This window comes from Anopheles stephensi, chromosome 2 (genome assembly GCF_013141755.1).
Source record: "Anopheles stephensi strain Indian chromosome 2, UCI_ANSTEP_V1.0, whole genome shotgun sequence".
NCBI classification, from domain to species: domain Eukaryota; kingdom Metazoa; phylum Arthropoda; class Insecta; order Diptera; family Culicidae; genus Anopheles; species Anopheles stephensi.
In genome coordinates this window covers 56,895,547-56,921,050 of record NC_050202.1, presented here as the reverse complement: position 1 = coordinate 56,921,050, position 25,504 = coordinate 56,895,547, and the positions used below count along the sequence as shown (strand labels likewise).

Here is a 25,504-nt window from a genome sequence, read left to right as displayed (position 1 = left end):
GAGTGGAGAAAAATCTATTAAGCTGATACCGATCAAACGGCGTACGGTGAACAATGTCGTTGGACTCGTAGACTGCGCTCGGGCGCGACTGGCAGGGTAGAAAGAAATTAAATCAGAATTTTCAACATGCTCCGTGCCATTGCCCGGACGCGCCCTGACAGCCAGCAAGTGTCGTGTCGTTTTGTCGGGCAGCAAAAAAACTTGGGAGACGATAGGGGAGACGGCGAAAAGACTAGAGCATGCCCGGTGTCTGGATGTTAGATTATTTTTGGAGCGCACAAAAGCGAATGAACAATGTGCGCCGGTAGAGCGTGATTCATTCGCGGAATGCATTACACGGGCCGGGGATGCAATTGATTTTCCCCCATTACCCGGAATCATTTAAAGCTTACTGGAAGCTGGTTTCGAGGTATGCATAGCTAAACCGTGGGTGCGATAATTCTTCGACGAAATATGAAAATAATAAAGCATATTTCATGCTTATCCGCGGCTGGAACTTGGGTCGCTGTCACACACAATGAAATAATGCCAAACACGCGGAACGATGAGCGCGGAAATTGTCCAGCCTGTCCTCACTTAGCGTTATTAGGTTCATGTCTCTGCTTGCGTTCAGCCCTTGCTAGGTGCGCGAAACAAAAAATGGGAGACAGATACTTTTTTATGCAGCTTCTGTTTCATCCCCAATCCGAAAAGGGATAAACATTGGTCGGGGTAAAACTGGCGCAGAGAATTAGTATTCATACCGTTGGCAAAAAAGGGTCTACCGTGTTCTGGTGGTTGGTAATAAACGGTTAAAGGGTGAGAAAATCTGCAGAACTGGTAGCAAAAAACCGTTGGCTTACCAACCAACCAAGGCGTGCTTTAGTGTTTGGTGCAGTGAACTGCAACATTGGAAAACAAATATTTTGTGGACCGTTTAAAATGTATCGTCAAGGATTTATTTTTGGCATAATATTGGATAAAACAATACCTGTTGGACGAAATAATCTTCCCCCATATCATCAGCAGCAACACTCGATCGTTCCCTGACTTGTTTAAAGTTGAGTAGCTCCGGAGATGAGACATTGTAGGAATCCTCATCAAGAGACAAGAGTCTCATCCATGATAACAGCAAGAGAAGACTCACGCAGGGTTCGTCCAGAAGTCGGTCTCGGAAAACATCGGTCCGGAACACGGATTTGATTCCGATCCCTTCTTGTGTTAGCTACTAGCACCGCAACCAAACATACCATCGGGTCCTCCAGAATCTCACAAGCCTAAGTCCGCTTTTAATTACCATTATCGATGACCACGCTGGCGTCACCGACATATAACGCACAGCATATAGTGTAACGGATGCGGAAACCATTTCCGCTCCAATATTTCAACCAATTTCGGGCCCCTCGAACAAATCGATCGACTTGACGCGGGGTTCCAAGAAACCCGAAACTACGCACTAATAGCCAGTGGCCATAAAATGACCATATACTAGGGTGAAACTAGCCTTTTTGGGATGAGGTAAGACCGGAAATTTGCATCAAACTTGCTCCAGCTGTGTCCCACCCGGGCGTACGCAGAGCCATCGTCTTTGAAGCCTACACGAAACGGCCGAAATAAATCTCGCTCGAACGCTCGGATTCAATTACTGGGGTCCGGCTGGCGTCGCTGACACGTTAGGAGAAAAAAAGCAGGAGCAACATCAACATGCATCAACCCGTCATGCAACTGACCATCCGTCAGGATCGCAGTGCTGAACCTTCGGTGCAGTGCATCGACGGTATGTCACTGTTTTGCGCCGGATAGTGTAGCCACCCCAGGGGCACCTAGGGACTCCAGCTGTGGCTTTTCACACTACTGATGCCTTCCGCACTGGCAGCTAGAACCGTCCCGTGTCAGGAACTGTGGGTGTATGCGTCCCCTACACCGAGTTAGCGTGTGGGTGATTGAAATTGAGACTGATTGCCCGATTCGATTGACTTCGTGGTGAGCGATTGATTGGGATGGCTTTGTCCCGTAAGGACACCGTTGGCCCGTGTGCTCGCATGCACTTTAAGCGCAAAGGAAGCTTATTGGCAACATCCTGCGAGTATGTTTGACGTTTTTCTCACACTCCAGCATAATTCGAACGCTGAGTCCACCCGAGTCCACCAAGAGCGAGAGCCACGTTGTATGCATTTAAGGGATGCTTTTTGGGGGCCAATTCCCATCGACGGTGGGAAGTAATTTACGATTGCAGTGGTTGTAACTTTCCCCCGACGAGACATTGGGTTTCGTAATCTTGACCACAAACACCACCACGTCTGCAACTTGGGAGCTTCCGTACGCGGCCGCCAGGCGATTGGACCGATATTGTAATAAATTGCTCTCGAAAACTACCGTCGGCTCATACATATCTTCCCGAGGGTCGCGTTTGTGCGGGCCATAACAATTATTCCTTGTTTACTTATGCGTCGCTGAAGATGCGATCGATGCACTGCCGGCTTCGGGAAAACACCTTCCCCCCCGTTCTCCGTATCACAAAACTGCTCTCCGGTTCCGTAATCGCGCTCACACTGAGTTTTGTTGTTTTAAACATTCGCATTTTCAAACAAACTCCGAACGAATTCCTTTGGTGAGGACGCTCACCGGCGGACCGCCAACGTGCGTGCCGTTGATCGAACGGTCGAGATCGATCGAGTGCGATCGGGTTGGAGTGATTGTTTTGAAATCATTCACCATAACAATAAATAAACCATTCGAGGGTTTTTGGGTCCCCGTGAAACTCGCCCAAGGTAAACATCACGTCGTGGGAACGCGGAACTCTAGCGCTGGGGAGTGAAATTAGGGCATTCCCTGGACCGCGAGCGAGGTAACGATGGATCCGCACGTGTCAATTTGTGGAGGCAATTTTGGGGGGTTTGCTTTTTGTATTTTGAAAATCAACATTAACCAAACACACGAGTAGATGTATTGCGGCCAAAATTACACGAGATGGGTTTGGGTGCTGAATGGTGAATGAAAACGTGTGTGGATAGCGGTTTGATAGAATTTAAATTACTTGATTTCCGGAACTGTCTGATAAAATTCATGAACAAATCTTTCTTACCATTAGTCCTCGGTCGCCTTTCCCTCCACGGGGTCCCTGCAGTGCAGATGGCGGGGATGCATCAGCACGCGTTGTGACATGCAATAGGTTGACCAATATGGCGATGGCAAAATGGCGTGCAATATGGAAAAATATAGAGTGGCAAACATGAATCAAAATGAAGTTGTTTATAATTTGTTTTGCGTGCATGTTACTTCAATACCAAGAATGACAAGGATATGTGGGCGTATGATAGTGGGTGACTAAATGGAAAACAAAAATGCAACTGAAACGATTTTTCTTTCCACTGCATTCCACCTGCTGGCATCGTTAAAGCATTAAGCGCGCTATTGTGCGGAAGGAGTGTATATAAAGAGATAAATCATAATATTGAGGTGCAGTGCTTTCGTCGTCGTCGCCAAGCAATTATGATACGGGGAGGCGAATTAATTTGCCTGCATTTTCCTTTTTCCCGATGCTTTTGCACATCGACACACATAAGCACACACGCACACTTACCGGGAGTCCATTTTTACCGGGTGGACCGGTCGGTCCCTGCGAATGAAAGAGCGAGAGAGAGAGAGAGAGAGAGAGAGAGAGAGAGAGGAATTGATTAATTTGCTTGTTTAACATACGGCATTAAAGTGTTGCAGTGTTGTATTATTGTGCGATAAAACACACACACACAAAAACCATGCGTCTAAAAGGACACCCCATGTGGCCGCCATTTGCAACGCGTTACTGGTCCGACACTAGCCGATGTGATACAAAACTGGACAATCAATCAATGCATGGCGACGTCCGTCTGGCCGCGAAGGTGAAATAATTGGCCCATAAAACAATAAATAATCGGGCAGCTTTACTAGCTCCAGGATTGAGCAGAGTTGGAGCAATAAACGAACCGGATCGGGTTTTTGGGGGTTTTGGGACGTGAAAGTTTCTGATTTAAATGTGTTTTTATTTGCTTATTAATGGCCGATATCGAAACATGGGTTTGTTTTTGTTTTTATGTTTCAAATTCCAAGAGTTGACCGAATGAAAGTCCTCAAAACTTCAGGTAATTCGAGTAGAGATATTTTATCTTCCGATACAGTGCTGAATGGTTCTTCTTCCTTGACACTACAACCTTGAGAGGTGTCGGGCTTTTAATTTCTGGCTTCCTGTGACTTGATTTTACCCTTAGCTGAACAGGCAGACCTGGGAGAGATTTGATCCGAGGTCATGCCATATGAGGACTAGCGCCGCTTTCGCCTCGGCCATCGAACCACCCAAACGTTTAATGGTTAGGATCGGTTTAATGGGCATCATACCTATCTTGAGTGTATTAGAAATACATCACATTTGCTTATCCATGCGCTGTGGTCATTGCCTAACTGATAGGCGTGAATGTGGACACCGGCCTAGTAAGCCTAGTCCCTGTGCTTCACCCGACCAAATGAGAAAACGCATCTATCATACTGCAGAATAGCCCAATCCTTTCACGTTATCAGCTCCACAATGCAAATCGCTTGGTAATACAAATTGTATCTTTAGCTCGAGCCTCATCCAAGTACGGTCTGTGTGTCCTTTCCGTTCTACGGCTGCAATTCAAACAAGCTGAGCTCAGGATTATTGCCCGGCAGGCTGTTGCATGCTGCTGCTGTTGCTGCTGCTACATGCTTCGAGCCAGAGCCGTGCAATTCAATCCCTAATCCACCGACACCTTTCGGCCCAAAATAAAAAAAACCTCATGGCAGAAAAGAATCCACCCCCGAAATGCAATCATTTAGCTTTATGATTCATGCACACTCCGGCACACTACCGGGATAATCGTGCTGGCTCAGCGTCAGCAACGCTTGGCATGTCCAGATTCATTCGGCTTACTGATGCATGGTTCACTGGCTGCCAGTAAATAGTGTTCCTTCATGATGTTTCTCGCTCCCCGTACGAGCCTTGCGGAGAAAAGGGGCGACCGAATTGCCTCGCCACGGTCAAACCCTGGGGATCGGGTTACGGTGGAGCTGGCTAATAAAAGTTTCAACATCCGCTTCCGGATGTTCCATCCTTCGACACTTCGTGTCTCCGTTGCGGTTTGCGCTACGCTCAGCAGAAAAAGATGCTGCCCGGCCATAACCTCGTTGCAACGAGTTGAACTGTCTTGGTCATACGGCAGCTCTCGAACAACGGCCCGGAGAACCATTCCATCGATGGCCAATGGATTTGTGGTGTAGTGCCGTTGGAGATAGAGAAGCCAGCCAGTGTGCTCCGAGGTGGTGAAAGACGCTACTCAACGACCCAACTGAGCTCGGAGTGGAATAGCTTTCAAAAACATTCAACCGTTGCATATTACTTGTGCGAGCATCGGCAACACTTTTGTGCCACCCGAACAACGCCGAAAGACAGTGGAACTGGAGATTTGATGAGTTTTTCCAGAGAGTGCATAATAAAAGCACTCCCGTAGCATCCCGGTCCCGCCCGAGCTTCATCTTAAGCACGGTGCACTGACGGTGGTAGCTGATTCTGAGCCATCTCTTACCCGAGGACTCCGGCCCGAGCAACGAAAGTTTTGCCCAGACAGTAACGGACCATCGGCGTGCGGTGTCATCCTGGTATGTACAGGAGTGCAGAAAAGTTTGCAACTTGTTTAACAGATGATAGAATTACAAAAGTTTTGTTTGGTTTTCGGGAGCGCTCCCCGTGGCTTCTTCGTAGACGACAGGTGGAAGCTATCCTTTGGGGTGGTTCAGCTTTTTGATTGTAATATTCGCTCATCGCCTCCCCCCCCACTTTTGGATGTTCGGAGCAAGAAAACACACTACACGGATGCAAGTTTGCATAAATACCATTGCACTGGAAATGTGCAACCAGTCACACACACACACACCCCGATGGTTGAAAGGTTGAAGCTATTTGCGAAACTTTTCCATCTCCAGGCCAGCCATTACTGACGATAAGATAGACTGTCGGTTTGGTGGGGGGTGGGTTAGCTGCAGGATGTAATTGATGGGTTTTACAAGTGGCAGGAGATGAAAACCGCACACTCATGCATACCGCTGGAAGGTGCGAATAGTTTCAGTAAACAGTCCGTGTCAGAGCACCAAGATGCTGGCGATGTTTAATCAAACTCAGACGCGTTGGTTTGAAAATCGTTAAACTTTGCTTAACAGCTTCTTTTGCATTTTGAAGAGGAAGGCAAAGCGAGAACTGGTTGGATTACAGTAAAAAATAATGTAAAAGTTTCAGGATTTACGATCATAAACCGTATTAGGGTCGATAATGTTGAAGAAGTTATCAACCAGACCAGGTGTCCAGATATCAGGCGAGGCAACCAGAATAGTATTATTGAAGAAGAAAATAAATTAACTGCATCTTGCTTCAAGAAGTACTACATGCCACCAATATCCTCCAAATTCCAAGCAATATCCGGAATCAAAATTGGAGCCCCGACAATAAAATCGCCGAACGCGCTCCACAGTAAATTATCGCACGCACTGTTGCGACGACTCCATATCCGTATCTTTGACTGATCTCATCTCAGCAGGAAACGATGGCGAGATATTTTTTATTGGCTTTACTTCCCCAAACCTTACAGCAACGCGCGTGGTCACTCTAATCTCCATGGCCCACGGGGAGTTTTTTTTCGTTTGAATGGAAAATGTCCAGGGGTTAAAATAACAAACGACCGTGTAATTTACGATAATTAATTACTTCGGGCCAGTTCACATGCGCACCCGCAGCGTCAAGATAAGGCCACCAGGACCGTCTCTGCTGCTGCTGCTGTTTTAGCTGCACCACAAAAGACAAATTGTTCTTCGCCCTTCGTGTTTGTGGGTGTGAAGGAGGGTGGAAGAAATTTCCTGTCCCGTGTGATCATCCACATCCGTCAATCCTGCATTCTTCACGCCCACCGTTCCGAATCCGGGAGCGCGGACTGCGTGGAGCTGTGAAAAGTGGTTTTTTGATCTTGACGAATGCCGAACTACGGTCTGAGGAGATTCAGAGCGAGCTGTGAGGTTTTTAGTGAGGATCGAGCCAGGATAAACCATATGCTACCGCCGGTTGCAGTGAGCGTACACCTACCTCCACACCGGGATCGCCGGGATCTCCCTTCTTGCCACGCTTCCCTCTTTTGCCGGGTGGCCCAGGTGGTCCGGGTGGTCCTGAAACGAGAAGGGCAGATAATAATATGAGTGAGCTTTGTGGGCCCTTTTTTTTTCTTCTTCTCATTGTTTCATCTAAATGAGCTTCAAATGGGGTCAAATTCTGCGATAAGTTGACGGAGCACTCGAACTCGAGCTTGGCACGCGGAAGTGGCCGACCCGAATCGCTTCCGAAAGTTCCTCCAGAGCTGGTTGCGCGTGTTGGCAGCCGTATGCAAGACGAGAGCATGTCGACGGGAAAAGTGCCTTAATTTGATTAAATTACCATCAACATCATCGTTGCCAGCGGGTGTGTGCCTGACCGTGTGCCTGTGCGTAGTGCGAAAAGGATAAAAGGGAAGTGCCTTATTAAAGGCGGCAAAACTTTACATCTCCAACCCGTGAGGGCCGTGAGGACGGAAGAAGATTTTAATTTAATTTCGTTAAATCACTGGAGACGTTTCCGAAACAACAGTGTTGAGCCCGCAAAAGTCCTGCAGGCACGGGCAGGCCTTATTATCTCGCTCTCGCCCATCCTGACCCTCTATCTGTCACTGCTTTTTAGGATGTTATGCGTTCGGGGTGCTTCAAATAGGAGTTGAGTTTATAAGAGTGCGTTAGCGGAAGTTTAATTCCCAATGAGGAACAGCGGAACAGCGTTTGATTCGACGCGGAAGAGGCCTCGGTCTCTGTACCAAATGATGCCTTTTTTTAACCGTCAAGTCTTAACGTTGATGGAGTGTTACAACTGTTGATAGCCACTATAGCCTAGATACCCGCCATTCCTTCAGGCCTTCTAGCTTGTGCGTCCCGGGCACTTATTTACCATCTTGTCCGTTTGTATCGCGAAAACAGACGATTGCCTTTGCACTGTTCTGTGTGGTTCATATCGCGTCGTCGTCTGCAACAAGGGGGTCCCCACTGTTGTTGCAGGCAAATTCGCTTGTTTTTGTTTGTGCAACCGTGCAAAAACTTTGACTCTCTTCTCGGGGGGTTTTTTTCTTCGATTTTGTCCGCACTTCAGCAGTGGTTGGTGAAGTTGGTGGAAAATGCCGACCGGGACACAAATAATGCCGCTTCGTTGCAAGCTGGCGGCTGGGGCGGCATAGCAAAGTTTTGCCCCGTACAATTTTGTTTCGACGTGAGCAGAGTGCGGTTTCGCAGGGCAAAAGCTGCTCCTGGTGATGGCGGGAAAATGTGAAGAGAGAAAAAACTTTTTCCTTCCAAACACCTTTCGCGCACGTTCACGTACACCTGGAGACGCGCCTGGAGGACGCACCCGCTCGACCAAACTTTCTGCCCACAGATGGTGACCGAATTTGTTGATTGTGCACCATTAGTGGAACAGTTTTGGCGATAAGCATTTTTCATCTGCCCGCATCGAAATTCGGCTGGACCGAGGATGCTGATGGTTGAAGATGTCAAACTGCAGGGGACGGATAAATTACGGCTAAGCGAGCCCTGCAAGCGTGAGCATGATGACACTCCCGGAGGGTTTGTGCGTGAGCCGTCCAAGACAGAATGCGCTCCGAGGGTCTGTGTGGCGAAAATCGACGTCGATTTCGTGGTATTTCAAGCGGTGGTAGAGTTCAGTAATCAGTTTGAATACACACTTCAAGGGGTTGTAAACATATTTTTCCCACCAAAAAGGCTATCTGGAAGGATAAATTTCCAATAATTCGAAAATGGCTTGTTTATTCCATCTGCAATCCTTCGCCAAATGGAAGTTCGTGCCCTTCCACAAAAAAGGCACCATTTTAACAGATCGTTAAAAAATCAACTAACAGTCACTTTGAATTGCAGAAATTGTAGAAAGACCCCATTTCGGCTCGCGCCCTTTCGCAACTCCAGAGCCAGGTCCCGTTGAAGCTACACATTTTCCGTAGCTTAAGAAGTACCTTTTTTCGCTTTTCCGCCTTCCTTCACCATCATTGCTCCCTTTCCATTAGGCTCATAAATAATTTTGTAATAATTCTAGCAATTGGCCCAAAATCGGCCAAAGCGAAACATCATTTACTGTTACGGTGGATCGGGTGCGGGCGCACACGCGGAAAATGCGTGGAATGCGCCGAGCAGCAGAAGAGGGAAAAACACATTTTGCGTAACATCATTATTTCACCGACACAATGGCGTGGCATTCCACCGGTCGCATCTGTGATCCCTTGCTGAGAATTTTATATCGTGTTCGGTTCGGGGGCTTTTTTTTGTCGGTGTGCGTGTTGAAGTTCCCGAAAACAGCTCCTTCCGTTGGCTGGCCTTTTCGTACGGCAATAAATTATTGTAAGGCTGGAGAATCGGGTGGCAAGTAGAAGAAAAAAGCTGTCGATAAAAATTCGGCCAATAAAGTATCATCGCCTGGGCTGCGTCCAATAACCCACCACGTTCCAGCAAGGGCACCTGCATCTCCAACACGGTGGTGGACGATGAATGTTGTCGCCTGTACAGTGATGAGCGATAGATTGAGACCACGGTCGGGCCAAGACCGTCAAATTGGCATCCTGAATCTCAAAATTGCATAGCAAAGCGATTTGAATCGGTCATACAAAGTAAGTTGATGATTGACTCTCATTTCTCTCACGATTTTTTTACGATTCTCTCTTATTTCTTTCTCGATTATCGATTCTTTCAGTTCTCTGTGTTTTTTCACTCGATCTTTTCTTATTTATCTCCCGATTCTATCTCATTTCTCTCTCGAATCTCTCTAATTTCTCTCTCGATTATTGATCGGTTTTCTCTCGATTCTCTCTCGTTTACATTTTTATTTTCTGTCGATTCTGTGTCGGTTTTCTCTCGATTCTCCCTCAATTTTCTTTCTATTCTCTTTCATTCCCCTCTCGATTCTTTTTCTATTATTTTTATGTTTTTCTCTCGATTGACTTGCGATTCTCTCTAATTTCGCCCCTATGCCTCTCTCGATCCTCTTTCATTTCTATCTTGCTTATCTCGCATTTCTCTGTCGATCGTCGCTTTTTTCTCTTGATTTTCTCTCATTTATCTCTATATTTTAAATTATATTTTAAAGCACAAAAAAGGCTATTCGTTGAAAATTGGCATCATAACCTCAATTTTACGATTTAAAAAAACAGAAGGTGGTCTTATTCTGTTTTCCCTCACTGTATACACTGTACATGGTGTTACTGTGTGGACGGTGGGCGACAGCAATAAAGCAGAAGCTTCGTACCTTAAAATTAGATCTCCATCCTCACAAAAACTGCACCGAGAGCTAAGGGCCCGTGGAAAATGAAGAGAAGAATAAACAACAAAACCCCACAAACCTTACCATTTCAGGTTTTTTTTTCACCCGTGGACAAAATCGTAAAGATTCCAATCGATCTCGGCGACAAAAGATCTCGAACCTAACGCCCATTGCACGGAAATTGCCTTCCGATTCCGGCAAACCCAAACCTATGAATCCATGGGATGGTCTAAAAAGGCTTCTATTCCGATTTGGTCGCAAATGGAAATGATGAAAAATCGCCTCACATCAATCTGCTGCTTTCGGGTTGGCCTATTTTCACCCTCCCCCAAAGTCTATGCCGTCTGGACAACCGCTACGAAAGCAATATTGCAGACTTTAGCTCTTAATGTCGTTGTGTTTGTTTGTTTCAAGCTGAATGCGAGACAAGCAAGAGGAACAAAAAACAACCCAAAGTTCATAGCCAGGTGAATGAATGGGGTGGAACTTTCCAACGAGCAGCAACGGTTTTGGTGAATCGTTCATAAACAGAGGCGTAAGGGATCTTCAAGACCGTGAGCGATGTGATACGGCCCACGCAACAAATGTCTTTTCGTTTGCCCACCAACCAGATTGAACCAGAGTGAGCTTTTAAGAGCTTAAAAATAAAAGGCACACTGAGCGTAAAGTTTCGCCGGGGTTCTCGGTAAGTCTTCGTCCTAAGTAAACGCGCGGCGAAGCATCAGGGCTTCGTAATGTTTGCTGAGCATAAATCAAACACACATTTTTAAAAGATGTAACGCGGTGGGAGGTTATTATGTGCCTACTGACTGGCTGTAATATCGACCAGATGCATGCAAATACATTTAACGTTCTGTATTATTTCCTTACTTTAGGCGTCCTGAGTCTTCAGAATCCTTCTCTAGCCTTCCTTATGATCATAATTTAAATAAAAAGGCAATCATATTACGCTTCAACATTCCTTCCGTGATAACCGGAAGGATGTAACTGGAACCTTTTTTTGTTCTTCTTCCACGGTGCGCCTCATCTAGATGTTCTTTAAACCGTACCTCACACAAAAAAGCCATAAAAATAGCAATCTCCACGTAGGATTGGCCTACATTTCGCCATGCAGTGCAAAAGAATGTTCAAGATTCAATCAACCTGCTTCTTACACACAGCTCCAGCAACAAGGCTTCCCGGCCAGAGGGTTTGATTTCGTTCGCTTTGGGCGCAAACCTCCTGCTGGGTTGGCTGACTTTGTTCCGTCCCGGTGGCAGGAAAGTTAGAGGTTAAATGCGACCTTCACGGGCGCACACCTCGGTCGCTCAACAATGCCTAGCTAGCAGCAACAACCAACCTACCACCACCATCGAGTATATACCACCTAGTGAGGCTCCACACTCGGTCGGGATGGAAGTGTATTAAGTAAATCATTCCACATCGGATTCCGTTTCCAGCACGCTGCTTCGATGTTCTGGTGCTGTGGAAATGAGGCGCAAAAAATCTCACCCGCAGTCGGGTAAGGGGAATGAAGCCAAGGGGAAAAACATGCTACCCGTCCGCACATTGCCAGACGACAGTCGAAATGTAGATTTATTTGATTGAGATTATGCAGATGTCGAAAGATATATCCCGGGTCGGAACGGTTCGGCGAAGTGATCGCATTTTTTTGTGGCTTTGCTTGCCTACACACATCACCAATATAGGCAGCAGAAGGATCGAGGAGATTTGAAGACAGAAATTGGTGCCCCGCTTTTTACACGCTCGATTGGCTTGCTTAAGACAGGCCGAGCTTAGGGTGTACGCAGCCAACCAACGGCAATGAATGGCAGTGTGGCCACGCAGTCAACCAACGACAGCTCCGATGTGCTGTGTTCTTCTCTACCCCGTAAAGCCTACGCGCTTCCTGCTCTCCATTGCAGATTCTCTAATCTGGCTCATTGATCGTTTGCGATTTGATCAATCGGAAGCGAATAATAGAACAACGGGAACAAAAGCGCACTGTAGGCCGGTTCGAATCCGTACGGCTCATAAATATTGTGCCCGCAATAATAATAATAATAATGAGCAGACTTCCTTCCCTTCTGTATGGGATGGCTGGTATATCTTCAACAAATTTCCCTTGCTTCACCATCTAAAGCGTATCGCAGCTCCGGTACGACATCGTTTCGGTGCTTGTGGGGTGTGTGCAATTGACACTTGAAGTCAACCGTCAGGTCCTCACCACACCACCGATCCCGTGACAGCTCACTTCATTCTGCAGAAAGGAATTCTGTTATAATTTCTAATGAGCGTTCTCCGCTGGCGTTTTACGACCCAACCCATCAGTCAGGCGGATGGGCGGATGGCTTCAGCTACAGGGGCTGCAAATAAACAGCGAGCTAGCCAGCTCCATAAAAACTGAAGCACTCCGGCAGACACTCCCGCGGGGCTGAGCAGTCGTCGAGTGGGCGCTGCCGCGCAGGGCTGGAGAGGTTAGGGCCTGTCGTATTTTCTTTTCGACTCACCAGGACGCTGGGAGGAGTGACATCGTTAGCGAGAAAATGAGTGGAAAATGAGACACACTCGTGTCGCTAAGATCATCATTCAAAAAGGTCCTTCCGGGCAGGCAGGCGAAAGGACAATAGTTGTGGCTGCTGTATTGAGAGTCGTTGTAATGGGTGGATGAAATTTCCCCCCCCCCCCACCCCCGCTCTCAAGGAACAGTTAAGATAACTCAAGGACTAATGATGTCGGGCTGTATTGTTTTCGGTGAAGGAGAAATGTTAATATGCTCTCGTGCTGGTGGGTTCGCGTGTGTCCAAAGTGTCTCCCATTTAAAGCTCATAAATCTACCCTCGGAAGCACCTCGATAATGGGTTTATATTTATCTTCGGTGCTCACTTGTATATGATTAGATGGTAGCCACGAGGCAGTCCTGGGGGCGGTGTGTCGGGACGGTGGAACGCAATTTCGCCATCAACCGCAATCTCGCCTAAAATGTGCCATAAAAGACAAGACTGCCCCAAATCCGAAAAAGTTCGGCTACGTTTAGCGCCACGCGAAACCGCGATAAAATCGCGTTTTACTGCCAGAATCGCAACAACAACTGTTAAAATGTTTTGATAAAAATAAACTGTTCTGTGCCTTTTGTCGAACCCACAAGTCATATACGCTAAAACCGCACCAACCAACTCCGAACTCGGTGGAAAGTGTGAAAGTTTTCTCACTAAAACTGGTGCTCAAACACCAAGGGCACCAAGGAATGCCGCAGACCGTCCATATTCTCTAGCTCCGGTTGCGAGTACCGCTTTTCGGCGACCGAAGTAACCCGTTAGCCCTTTGGCATTATGGAATCCGAAGCATGTTTGTAATTATCTGCTAAGTAATAAAATATTTCTTCATTCAGCATTTCGGCGTAGTCCGTGTGACAGTATCGACCGCAGAGAGCTGGTGCTGCATGGGCGACTGTTTGTCGCGACCGAACCGCGTGTTGTTGTCGCCGCTGTAATCGTTGTCGTCACCGGCTCCGGCACTGTGACCGTTAAGATATACCGGCAGTGTCAGTGATGCTCCCGGCAAATACCGACCTCAACGGGACCATCCCTTTGCACGGGACGCTTCTGCACGCACGGTATTAATAAACACCACAGACGACTGCTATGGTATGCCCCATCACCATGGTCTGCGTTGTCTTGCGAGTCTTGTGTCGCTTTTGACCCAACGCTCCCTTTCACTGCTCCAAAGAAACCGAACACGCAAAAGACAAACGTATAATGCTGCCCGGGCTGCTGCGTAATCTCTCCCGGGATCAATTAACGATTATCAGGACAATTAGATTTACAACACATTCTACGTATATTCGCGTGTCGCTCCGTTTGGGTCCGGGTAGATCGAGCATCGTTACGACCGACCGAACACCGGGCCGTCGTGGAAATCTCTACCGTGCAGGCAAAACCGCAACCTTATGCGAACGGAGCAGTACTCCATACTGGGGTTGAACCGCGAGCGCCCTTTACACAACAGCGCAGCAAAAACAGCACGAAACAGCACGAAGAACGAGCGAACTAATTTAACCGCTTTATCCTCATCAGCGAAATATTGTTTGTTACTCTCTGGCCGTTCTTGAAAGTTTTCTTTCGCTTCCTGCTCCTGACGTGCCCCACGGGGCATTAGTCAAAATGGGCACACTGAGATAGTGGACTGAGCCGGGGACGGTCAAAATTAGTGAGCGTCTTATTCGAAACAGCAAAGTAACGAAAGAATATAAACTGAGGATACATATATGAACTTCTTGATAGACAGATAAATTTGTTGTATTTGGGAAATCAAATCTAAAAAGATTGAAGGAATGAGATAATCCCTTACTATAATCTCTGAAGATTAATCGTAATCACGAGGACGTGTCACCATAATTTGAGCAGGATTAAATGGATTTTATTGTTCTAGAATTTGGTGGCTTTAATGACAGAATCAAAGTATAAAAAGTTATTAGTTAACAGTTAACAGGCTCAACCTTCAAGCTACGAGAAGATTCTGAGGAGCATATCAATTTATCCCTTCATAGACCATTTAAGTCCACAAAAAAATTTCATTATTCATTGTGTCAAGTAACTCTTTTAAAAGAAGAAAGGAATAACTAACGTGTTATATTATTGTTATTAAGAAAGGAATAACTAACGAGAGGTGAGGCCCCCGGTAGCTCCTTGCTCAGTGAGGGCAAAGAGCTTCAAGAATGCAAAGAGCTACTTCATGAGGGCGAAGAGCTCGAAGACTGTGAAGAGTGCGAAGAGAGGTTTCTCATGAGGTCCAAGCGCTACCTCGTGAGGGTAAGGATCTAACAGAGCTAACTCATAAGGATAAAGTGCTAGAATAATGAAAATGACAGAGCATTAATAAAATAATGAGGGCGAAGTGATCGAATAGTACGAAGAGCTACCTCTTGAGGTCAAAAGACGAGATATCACGTGAGAGCGAAGAGCTCGAAGAGTACGAAGAGCAACCTCGTGAGGGCGAAGAGCTTCTTTGTGAGGACAGAGCTTCATAGAGCTCTGGTTACACATAACCCTCGAAGTACAACTAATTCATTCACCCCTGAGCAAAGCCTACTGATATCCTTTTCCTGCGCTCTTAACACCTTCCATCAATTTTGTCCTTACGTACAACCAACATTGTCCCACTGTACGCAGTACAACAAGAGAGCGAAAGAAATGGTACCAACCGCCCTTTCCATTTCCATCCATCCCAAGGGATCGGTGGTCGTTCACACAAAAGCGCGGAAAGCGAAAAAAAAGGAGCAAACAAACAAGTGAAATCCGTTGATCTGAATTGGTTAATTCAGTCGTTTTGCGCAGTCGGGATGGTAAAACTTTTTCGCTCAAACGAGATTCGTTTCTGGGCACCACACTACCAACGGATTACAGACCGCACGGCCGAACTCCGCCGGTAACGGTGTCGGATGCTCCAGCGGGATTTTGGGTGGAAACAATCGGCTGGAAGTGAAAAACGTTCCCGAGTTCACTAGCAACTTTCACTTGGGAGAAGGAAAAGCGGGATCAGAAGGAAAGGATCGGGATCGGGGAGGCCAAAAAACACATAAATCTCTTTCCAACCACAAAATTGAACCAAACTTCTGACGGTGGCGATGGTGTTTGTCTTCGGCTACGGACGAACCACTTGAATTATTCCACTCGCAGGCAAGTAGGCAGCCTGGCCGACAGTGGCCCTTCGAACGAAACTTGGTACAATTCGCCAACCAAGTCAGGGGTTGCTTTTCCACCCAGCAACTACCAGGGAATGCTTTTCCAATACAGTTTGATTTTATTATCGGAACCATTCCAGTTCGATGTTGACTTCCTGTCCTGATCATCGCTCGCCCTCGTGCTGCGTTTCTTCTTTCGCTGGAATTCCCACCGGGACGGGGGAAGTTATTTTGCTACGTGTCGAGAAAAAGGATATTGAGGGAGCAGCGTGCAACTTGAATGACACTGATTGGGGAGAAGGTTCGTGTCTTAGTGTGGCAGTGTCGTCAACACCACACAGGGGAAGGAAATAATAAATTCCGAAATATTGTCACGTTCCGGCGAGTAGTTGTCAACGAGTGTTGTCGTGTCAAGCTGGGCCGGCCTTGGGCAAAACCATCATCAAGGTTTCCCCCAAAAAAAGGCGAACCGCCCGCCCGAGAGAAGGTGACAAAAAGTAACACGCTTGTCCTCTGATGGAATCACACAGATTAATCGTTATTGAATTCGCCCTAGGGTCGAGATGGTGCCGGTCGGTCGGTGTTGTTGGTTCGCCCGATACATTAACGCGCCGGCAAAGAATGCGGCACTGTTTTGTGAGGGAAGCTGTCTTCCAGGCGAGCTGGCACATTCCCCATTCGCTTCACGTACCAAGCGTTTTGGAGTATTAGACTAATAATTCTTTTCTGCCATTTCTCGTGCCGTTTCTGGGGAATAGACTTCCTAGGGTGGATTTCGCTTCCTTCACGAAAAATGTGTTAAATAGGCGCTGAAATCACTCCATTCCGCAGTTCGCCGCTTCGAACATCTTTCGGGGTACTATTTTTCACCTAACCGAAGTCGTATCACACGTGTACGGGGAACGTAAGCCTATTCCGTGTCGGGTCGCTTTGAAAGCGCTGCGACTGCAGCGAAAATTTTCCGATTTTCTCCCACCGAAAGGTGCGGCACCTTATCAACCGTTCTTACACGTCATGAATTGGTAATAAGTGTGACGAATCCTACTACGTGCCACTCGCACTCTCCGCTCAACTTCCGTTTCGTGCTTCCTTGCAGAGTAATACGGCGGCATAATTTATGTTTCAAGCACATGAGTCATTAAACTTTTCCCTGACCCATCGCCCCCCACCCCTTTGGAGTTGAGGAGTTGGGGTGGTATGCCAGCTGGTCTAAAGTTCCACCACCAGCTGCACCTGCCCATCCGGACGTCAAACAAATGAACCAGCATTTCGACCCACTCACACTGATAAGGGACAGTATATAGTTCAGTAAGGGCGGCTCTCGCGCGATCGGTTGTACGTGAAAGAACTGTGTAAAAACTTTTTTAACTATCCTCCGTGGTTGTGTTTGTAAGTGGAAATTAGTTTTCAGAAACCAAAAGCGGAAACTTTCGGTTCGCCCTCCTGTGCCGCTAATGTCGCTCGATCGGCTTTTATGAGGTGCTCAGTGCCAGTTGTGGGAAAAGTTAGCCAGTATGCCAGTGCCATACGTAATAAGTGTGTCACGCTGTTTCGTAACGCGAGTGTGACGGAACGATCAATGAAATGTAATATGTATACACACACTGACACACAATTGCTTAGCTGGAGAAGGGTCTCGGAGAGATGGGTCTCGCCCTCAAGTTCTGATGAGGTTTTGTCTATACTCTGCCATGTGTACTCCCAGTGCCATGGATATGGTGATCTGATCCTAGCCTCATCTTGTTTCTGTTACCGAGTTGCATTACCTCTCGCTTTCGAAAAACGATTATCTGGCCCGCTGCGATCTAGAAGTCTCCGGCGGATGAAGACATTCTCCATGATTCTGAGCCTGGCTGAGCTCGGTTGACGGGACTGAAATCCGATACTTTGTCGAGCGGTGCCCATGCAACCCTGTAAACGAATCCACCACAAACCACATTGACCGCAGTGGAAGGCTCGTTTGACGCGAGATAAATCTACTCCGAAAAATTGCCATCAAGGTTGCACGGGCACCTCACAGATCCCTGCCACGGTTCGGTTTCGGTGTCAAAAGGGGCGAACGAGCGTGTTGATGCTGCATCTGTTTCATATTCAAATTCGAATGACACTTCTTTTCTCCCTCCGAAAACACATTCTTCACATTTTTTAACCGGTTCGGGGCAACAAAAAAAATACAATGGAGCTCAATAAAAACTCCCGAACCATTGCCGAACCACGGTCCTGGAGTAGATAACAATCCTGAAGAAAGCGACCCGATGATACGCCGACACGGGGCTGTGCGAGTGGAAATATGAATTAAGAATAACAGCGTTATTTACGAGGCAGATGCGATTCGGGGTACGGGGTGGATCTGTCCTACCGTCCGTAAAGTGTCTCAATCGTGGCAAACCGGATGGTATCAAAGGGCATTCCCAATAACCATAAACCATACCGAAAACCATTTTCTCCCCCGGCTGAGTGCTATTTTTATTAGTGTCTGTTACTTTTTTTACTCCCTTCCTTGCTAGCGTTATTCTCCTTTCATATCGTTTAACATATAGCAGCGTGTGTGGAACTGGAAGCGAAAAATGAGCTAGCTCTTCCCTAAGGGCTCAGTGTCTCTTTCCCCGTGCTGGAAGTGCCGGGATCCTTCGCGCCGGTTGCAGATATTTTTAGCTAGACGCGCAGATCACTTTCCGCCGCTTGCTTGCATACGATTTTCGCTGTTTTATTATTTATGGGCGTCTTGTTGCTGTGCCGATCTCCATCCCATCCCATTCATCCCACTTCGGCCGGCGGGGAAAAAAAGGTGAGCGCCTCTGGTGGTGGTGTTGGTGTTTGTTTTTCGAATGCTTCATCGTGCCAAGCAATCTGGCAAACGATATCAGCAGCTGTCCCCGGACGATCCCCGGACGAAGCGACTCCGGTGCTGGTTTCAATCAGCATATATCCAGCGATGCGACCAGATGCATCTCTCCGGGATAGCGATGCATCTCGGCTCGAACCGTGGCAGCAGACATTCCATTAACGGGCAATGCCTAGATGATGTCCGTTCGGTGGATTAGCTGTGCTGCACTGGCCTGGGATCTGGTTGGAGTTTTATTGCCGTTCTTTACTTTGCAGAATTATTGATAAATTGCTGGCACTAAAATGGAGCACCAGATGCGTGTGTGTGTGTGTGAGTGTTGGCCCCCATTAACATGATCTTGCAGCTATGCAATCTTCAAACTCGAGCTTCATGCGTGGCACGACAAAAAAAAACTGGTACCTCTTACCGGCCTGACAGAAGATCAATTTCAAGGTGAAGCAAATAAAGCATTTTAACGCGACCAGTTTCCTGGATAGGCATATCGGATGTATTGAAAACCCGTGCAGACGGGTTTGAGAATTTTATGCCTGATTCGAAGAAGAGAGGTTTTACTAGGACTACATTGAGGTAATATCGGGGTTTTTATTTATTTTTTCATACCTTCTCTGAAATATAAGAAAAGCACTTCATAATAGTAAAACGGGAACGAAGAGACCATAGAACACATCATGAAATATACATCAGGGTGATCCAACCAAGATTTTGATGTGCAGATATACATTTTGCTGCTGCATTTTCTTCTTGTTTTCTTCTCTTCATGATAGTAATCAATAATATAGCAATACTGCCAAGCCGTTCTTGAAAAAAAAAAGTGATTGATAATATTATTAGCTAAAAGGTCAAAATAGCTCTTTCTCCTGCGTTCTTTGCATTATTTATCTGCCTGAATGAGTCGTCCACCTCAAGGTTCGTTTTCTAATCATAAATCAAAAGGATTAATCTACCGGAACCTTTATTTACGCTTTCTGACGTACTAAATGTCACTGTAAATCTTGCAAATACTATTCATTTCAACGGCAGCGAAGTGATGTTAAGTGTGTCTCACGGCGTGTCGGTAATATCTTGGCCCTCGAACGCAGGATTGGCTATCGAACTGGGAAGAAGCTAAGTCAAGGAAGCCATAAACGACTAGGTTAGAAATCGCCATTGGACAGTGTCAAAGTGCCAATAGAAGTCAGGGAAGATTAAATATGTCTTGGTAATAAGTGTCATAATATTAAGTCAAATAATAGTAATGAATATTGTGAGTGTTAATTGTGTAAAGAATAATTTACACATTAAGATGTGCAACTAGCAATACGACGAGACCATTTATTTTGAATAACTAAAAAAAATCACAACTTCAGTGTAATGATAAATAAAACAATAGTAAAACGTTATTTTACCATTCCCATACCAATACACATAGTCAATTCCATCCAGCTGTAGCTGCAAAGATGGTTGCTGGCGAATGTTCCTCATTTGACAGTGACAGTGACCGGTACCGTAAATGCAAACACTAACCGATCATCCAGGAAGCGCGGCCGTACACCTTTTACCTCAACCGTTTCCAGCAACGTGCACAGCTGATCTCACAAGGGTGTCCGGGACAAGGCAAGAAAGACCGAGACCGACCGTGCGATTCCAGGCCTGAGTTGAGTTGTAAATAAACATGTACGAACATTGGCGAACAGCATATCGCGGCCCAGCCGAGGTCTGGACCATCTTCCACGTTTGCGTGTGCTCAATCGTTTCGCATCGTCGTTGTTCGCTTTGATGTTGTCCGCTGCGTGTTTAAATATCGGTCGAACACTTTCCTACAGTAAGGCGAGCGACTGGGAGGAGAGATGACGGGCGTCGAACATCAATCTTGAAACCTCATCGACGGATACCCGCCAGCCAGACTTTAATCCTGCAGCTTCGAAAGGTTCAACAGGATCGGCTAAGCGTGTGTGTGTAAGAGTTGCAGCTACTTGTCCCCATGCTCGGTCTGCAATGTTCCGGAACGCAGAGTGAAACCACAGCGAAATGCCAACTGTTCAACCGTTGCACGAGATGCCGCTTTTTGCGACTGCACGGAACTTCGTACGGGACGATCTCCCGTCAAGGATATCATGGACCCTCCTAGCCCACCACTATTGCCACCACTATCCTGGGCCGGATGCGGTTTTCTGTTCCGAATCGAAAGTCACCACGACCGTACTGCAGTTCGCCAGCTCTGCCAGTGGGGATGTGTAAAGTTTTACACAAATATTGTGGCTGGCTGTGGTGTGCGGCAGGACTCGCGAGACAAAAGCTTCACCCCGGAAAGCCGATGAACCACAGCCCTGCTGCAACGCTGTAGCTTCCTTTTCGGAGGTGTGTCGGCGTAACTTTTATTGCTCAATCACACAGAAACACACCCGGGAATGGCTGTTGCGGGCCTTGATCATGGTCAGAGTGCAACTGGTTCGCTCGTTAAAGTGTTTGGAAAAGGGTTGGGTGAGCGAGTCCGCTGAACTTCAAGAACTCGGCCCAAGGCATCCTGCTCCCTGCTGCACAATTATACGCCCGTGTGCTTATGCAGCCGGAAAATTCGCAAACCATGCGCAACAGTGGCGCACGAGAGCTTGCGCTCATTAACGGGTAAAGGAATTAAAATTATTCTATAATCACTACACCCTAAAACTCGTATCCCCAGCGACACATGGCAATGTCTTGCGCGCGAAGATGCCATCATCGAGCATCGTTGTGTAATGGGCGTTTCGCGCGCGTAGTTGTGCGATGAAATATTAAAAGCCGAGCACATGTGGCACCATGGATGAAGTGTTCCATATGGATTCACGCTCTCAAAACCCAAAGGATGCACTGTGAGGTTGCCTGGAGCGCCCGGAACCTTGTGGAAGGATTAACTTTCCTACCGAGTTGATAGAATGCCAATACGCGCTCACCGACGCGACGGAGCTGGATGTTTTTTCCCGTTTGCTCTGGTGGCGCGAACTGTGGTTCCGTGTGCGCGGAACCGAAGACCAGCTGTGCATGGATTTAATAATAAACAAATTTTAGCCCTCATGCCACACACGCTTCCTGGTCTGGCTGTGTGTGAGATTTATGCCCCGGACGGGTTGGCATTCACACGCGCATTTATTTATGCGACCACGAGGCTCTTCACCGGGAGGGTTGCGATTTTGCTGTGGCATTCTGCCCATCGGGCCATGAATATTTAACGCTCGCTTCCAGCTGGGATGCTGGACCGACCACACACACACACACACACTCACAGCTGTGCATCGGCTGCAGTGATTCGGGGCGAACGAGGCAGAAAAGTGCACAAAAAGGCCTGAGACATTCGATACCGAAAGTGAACACATTTGACATTTGACAATGGCGGGTGGCAGTAGACATGAGGGTGCCAAAGAGATCTTCACAGCGCGAGCTCATTAATTGATGTCATCAATTGCAATTCGAGACGAATCCACGCGCTATTCCGGAGGATTCCTTCCGGGAATCGGGCGGAGTCTCATCCTTTCCCATTTGTTCTAACCCACAAAATGCGATGAAATCAATCAAGACGTGCGTGTCGAATGGAGATGCAGAAATGGACCTCCGCAAGAATACAAACACTGAACCGAACCACCCGTGGAGTTTTAATGAGCCCGGAAAGGGTGAGAAAAAAGCAGGTCCCAAGGGGGTTGGTTGTGTAGTATTTATTGCACCCGATCGATGTTTTAACACACTGGCTGGAACGGCCCCGAGTCGCGACCCTCGTAAGGTCGTGGGAGGTCTCGAAACCGCGTTAAAGGGTTTTGATTCCTTGCCTGTTTTGGGCTAAAATAATTTTGATTTGCTCCAGCAGCTTTTCCATAACTTGCCTTGACGGATGTTTGCTTTAAGGGCGATACGGGCGCAGCATCGGCGAGAACGTTTCGTGCAGCGGTTGAATCCTTCAGCGGGAGACCTTTACAAGCAACCGCAAGCAACTCGCAATCTTCCAAATATTTATGTGATTATTGGCCCAGGCCACGCTAATGTGTGGTGATCCGTTGGAAGTTGTACAGCGCATCAAAAGTATCCAGCACGGAATGGTTTTTTGGAGTTTTGTGTTTCGCCCTCTCGATGGTTGTATGGCGAAAGATGATGACGACTGTGGTTGAGCGCTTGGAGTGAGTTTAGGGAAAATGTTCCGGTGCGTTGTTTGTGGATTGTTTCATGTGAAGAACTAATTTAACCTTCCCCCAACGGAGCGTGTGTGTTTGTGCGTGCGTTGAGTAGACCAATTTGTCCAAAACGCATGTTTCGCGTTTGTTGAAAGAAATGAATAATGGGAAACATCAACCGGAAGATGTTTTCCGTATGGAGTTATGAAGGAGGACATGTGTTTCACATGAACGGCTCTTCTGTTCGGAAACAGAAAGATCATTAATTTTTTTTGTAAAATAAATATTTCAATACAACACTTTTAATATGACTGACCCGAAAATTTCTTTAAATCGATCTAGTCGTTGTATCATAAAGGTAGATCAAAATAAAATAAAATAAAATTGTTTCCCAGCACGCAAGACTGACCATTCAGCTTGGGTTATTTTGAAGTTAAGGATAGCAGTCAATTATGATCGAAAAAAAAATCCCTAAAATTTAAAATAAAGGGTCATCTGAAAAACGTGAAAAACATGGAGGATAAATTTAAATAAAAATAGTAGAAATACACTTCAACATCAAGTAACGTCTTTGTCTTTGGTCCAACGGAAGACTCTATCAACACAACAAAAAAGATCCCCCAAAGGAACATAAGTACACCAAAACCACAATATTGCGGCTAGACAATCGCTTTACTAAACTCACCCGGACTGAAATCAACCCTCAGACAGAAAGTATTATTGCAATGTTTTATTAAGGTTAATAAAATGTCATACACTGTCGCTTGCTCTTTGTCTCTCTCTCTCATACAAACTCTCATAATGGAAAGCAACACTATAAAAACAATTCCATGAAATGGTTTCATCGCTCCATTGAACAAACCGAAACATTAAACGAAGTGAGATTCAACCCCGGGGGCCCGAAAAAAAAATCACAACTCACTGCTGCATGAATTCTAATGAGTTCCCATTTAAAGCAACGACCAACCAACCACCTCCCGAGAAGGGGATGGTCTTTGTGCTGTTGGCTTAGCATAAGAAATGCAATTTTTGTTTTTAAACGGTCGCTCCGCACGCATTGCGATAAAATTCGTCTCCAAGTTAGAGGTGCCGGTTGTAGCATTTGCTATTGCGCCCTCGAAAAAGGGAACAATTTTATTGCCAATTTTCCTTCATCGTGGTGGTGGTGACGAGAAGCGAAGTTGGAGCTCTTCTTTATAATGCAAGTGACTTTTCATTACACACACGCTCTGTACAAAAGGGAAGAGGGAAGTTCGCGCATGTACCTTAACGAGAAAATTATTTATTCAATTTCTTCTGCTATCCTGCATCGGGGGTTTTTACTTCTCTTCACCTCATGCACACCCGTACGACACCCCGATGTGGAAGGTAAATTTTTGAGCCAAACGCACCGATGCAGTCTTGATGACATCTTTCCAAGCGTTCTGTAGATATCCCCTTGTTTTGCATACTAGAGCACAACCCCGAACCGAACACCGGAACGAACGGGAAAAATAAACTATTTGCATAAAGTAAAGAACGAATGGTGCAACTATGTCGAGTTGTTCACCGGGAAAGTGCATAAAGATTCGAGTGAATGTAATAATATGCGCTTACCACAGAGCGCACTGTAAGGTGTGCACAATGTTGCGTTTTGTACCAAATGCCAAACATCAACAGTTCCGATTTGTTAAGATACCAGCATCCAGTAACACGGCGCCTTTAGGGATGGGCATAATTGGCAAAGAAGAGGGAACTGGTTCTGGACGATTAAAAAAAACCAACTGGAACCAGTTCGAAAAGGTAGGCAGATGAACCGTCCGGAACCATCGGAGCCATCCTGAACCATTAGAGTCGTTCGAAACCGTCAAAATCGCCCAGGTCCGTTCGAACCTTCCGGAACCGTCCGAAACCTTCGGAACCGTCCGGAATCGTTAGAACCTTCCGGAACCGTTGGAACCATACGGAATCGTTGGAACCTTCTGGAACCATCGGCACCGTCCGGAATCCTTGCAACTTTCTGGAACTGTTGGAACCATTCTGAATTGTTGGAAACTTTCTGGAACTTTCCAGAGCTATTGGAACCATCGGAACCGTCCAAAATCGTTGGAACCTTCTGAATCCTTCCGGAACCATCGGAACTGTTCGAAATTGTTAGAACTTTACGGAACCATCATAACCGTTCGGAATCGTCGGAACCGTCCGAAACCATCGGATTCGGACGGCTGAACCGTCAGGAATCGTAGAAACGTAATCGCAATCGTATTAGGGAGTATGAGCTCACTTTTGTTAAATTGTCCAACGATTTTTAAAGTTCTAGGGGTTAACAACTGTAACGGTTCCGATGGTTCCAGACGGTTCCGCATGGAACCGACGATTTCATTTATTCGGAGTCGGAACCGGAATCAAACCGGCCTGATCCGGAGACAACCCGTCGGTGCCCATCACTAAACACTCTTCCAGAATGGTGAAACCGTACAGAAGAGTAAAAGGGTGCTAATTTGAATAACTAAAAAAAAAAACGCTCAACCTTACCATTGAAT

At 46.6% G+C, this 25,504-nt stretch overlaps 1 protein-coding gene across 9 annotated transcripts in view; it reads right to left on the bottom strand.

Annotated features, from left to right (window-relative positions):
• The window catches only part of LOC118502984 (collagen alpha chain CG42342), an 89,644-nt gene that overhangs the window by 41,497 nt on the left and 22,643 nt on the right, over nucleotides 1-25,504 (bottom strand). For 7 of the 9 annotated variants that reach the window (XM_036035769.1, XM_036035774.1, XM_036035770.1 and 4 more), the window contains exons 2-4: nucleotides 7,103-7,182; nucleotides 3,563-3,598; nucleotides 3,065-3,100 (exon numbers count right to left, since the gene is read on the bottom strand). In XM_036035769.1, coding sequence (XP_035891662.1) covers nucleotides 3,065-3,100; nucleotides 3,563-3,598; nucleotides 7,103-7,182 — 152 coding nt within the window. The remainder of the gene's footprint in view (nucleotides 1-3,064; nucleotides 3,101-3,562; nucleotides 3,599-7,102; nucleotides 7,183-25,504) is intronic. The other 2 variants (XM_036035772.1, XM_036035773.1) reach the window with 1 other exon arrangement.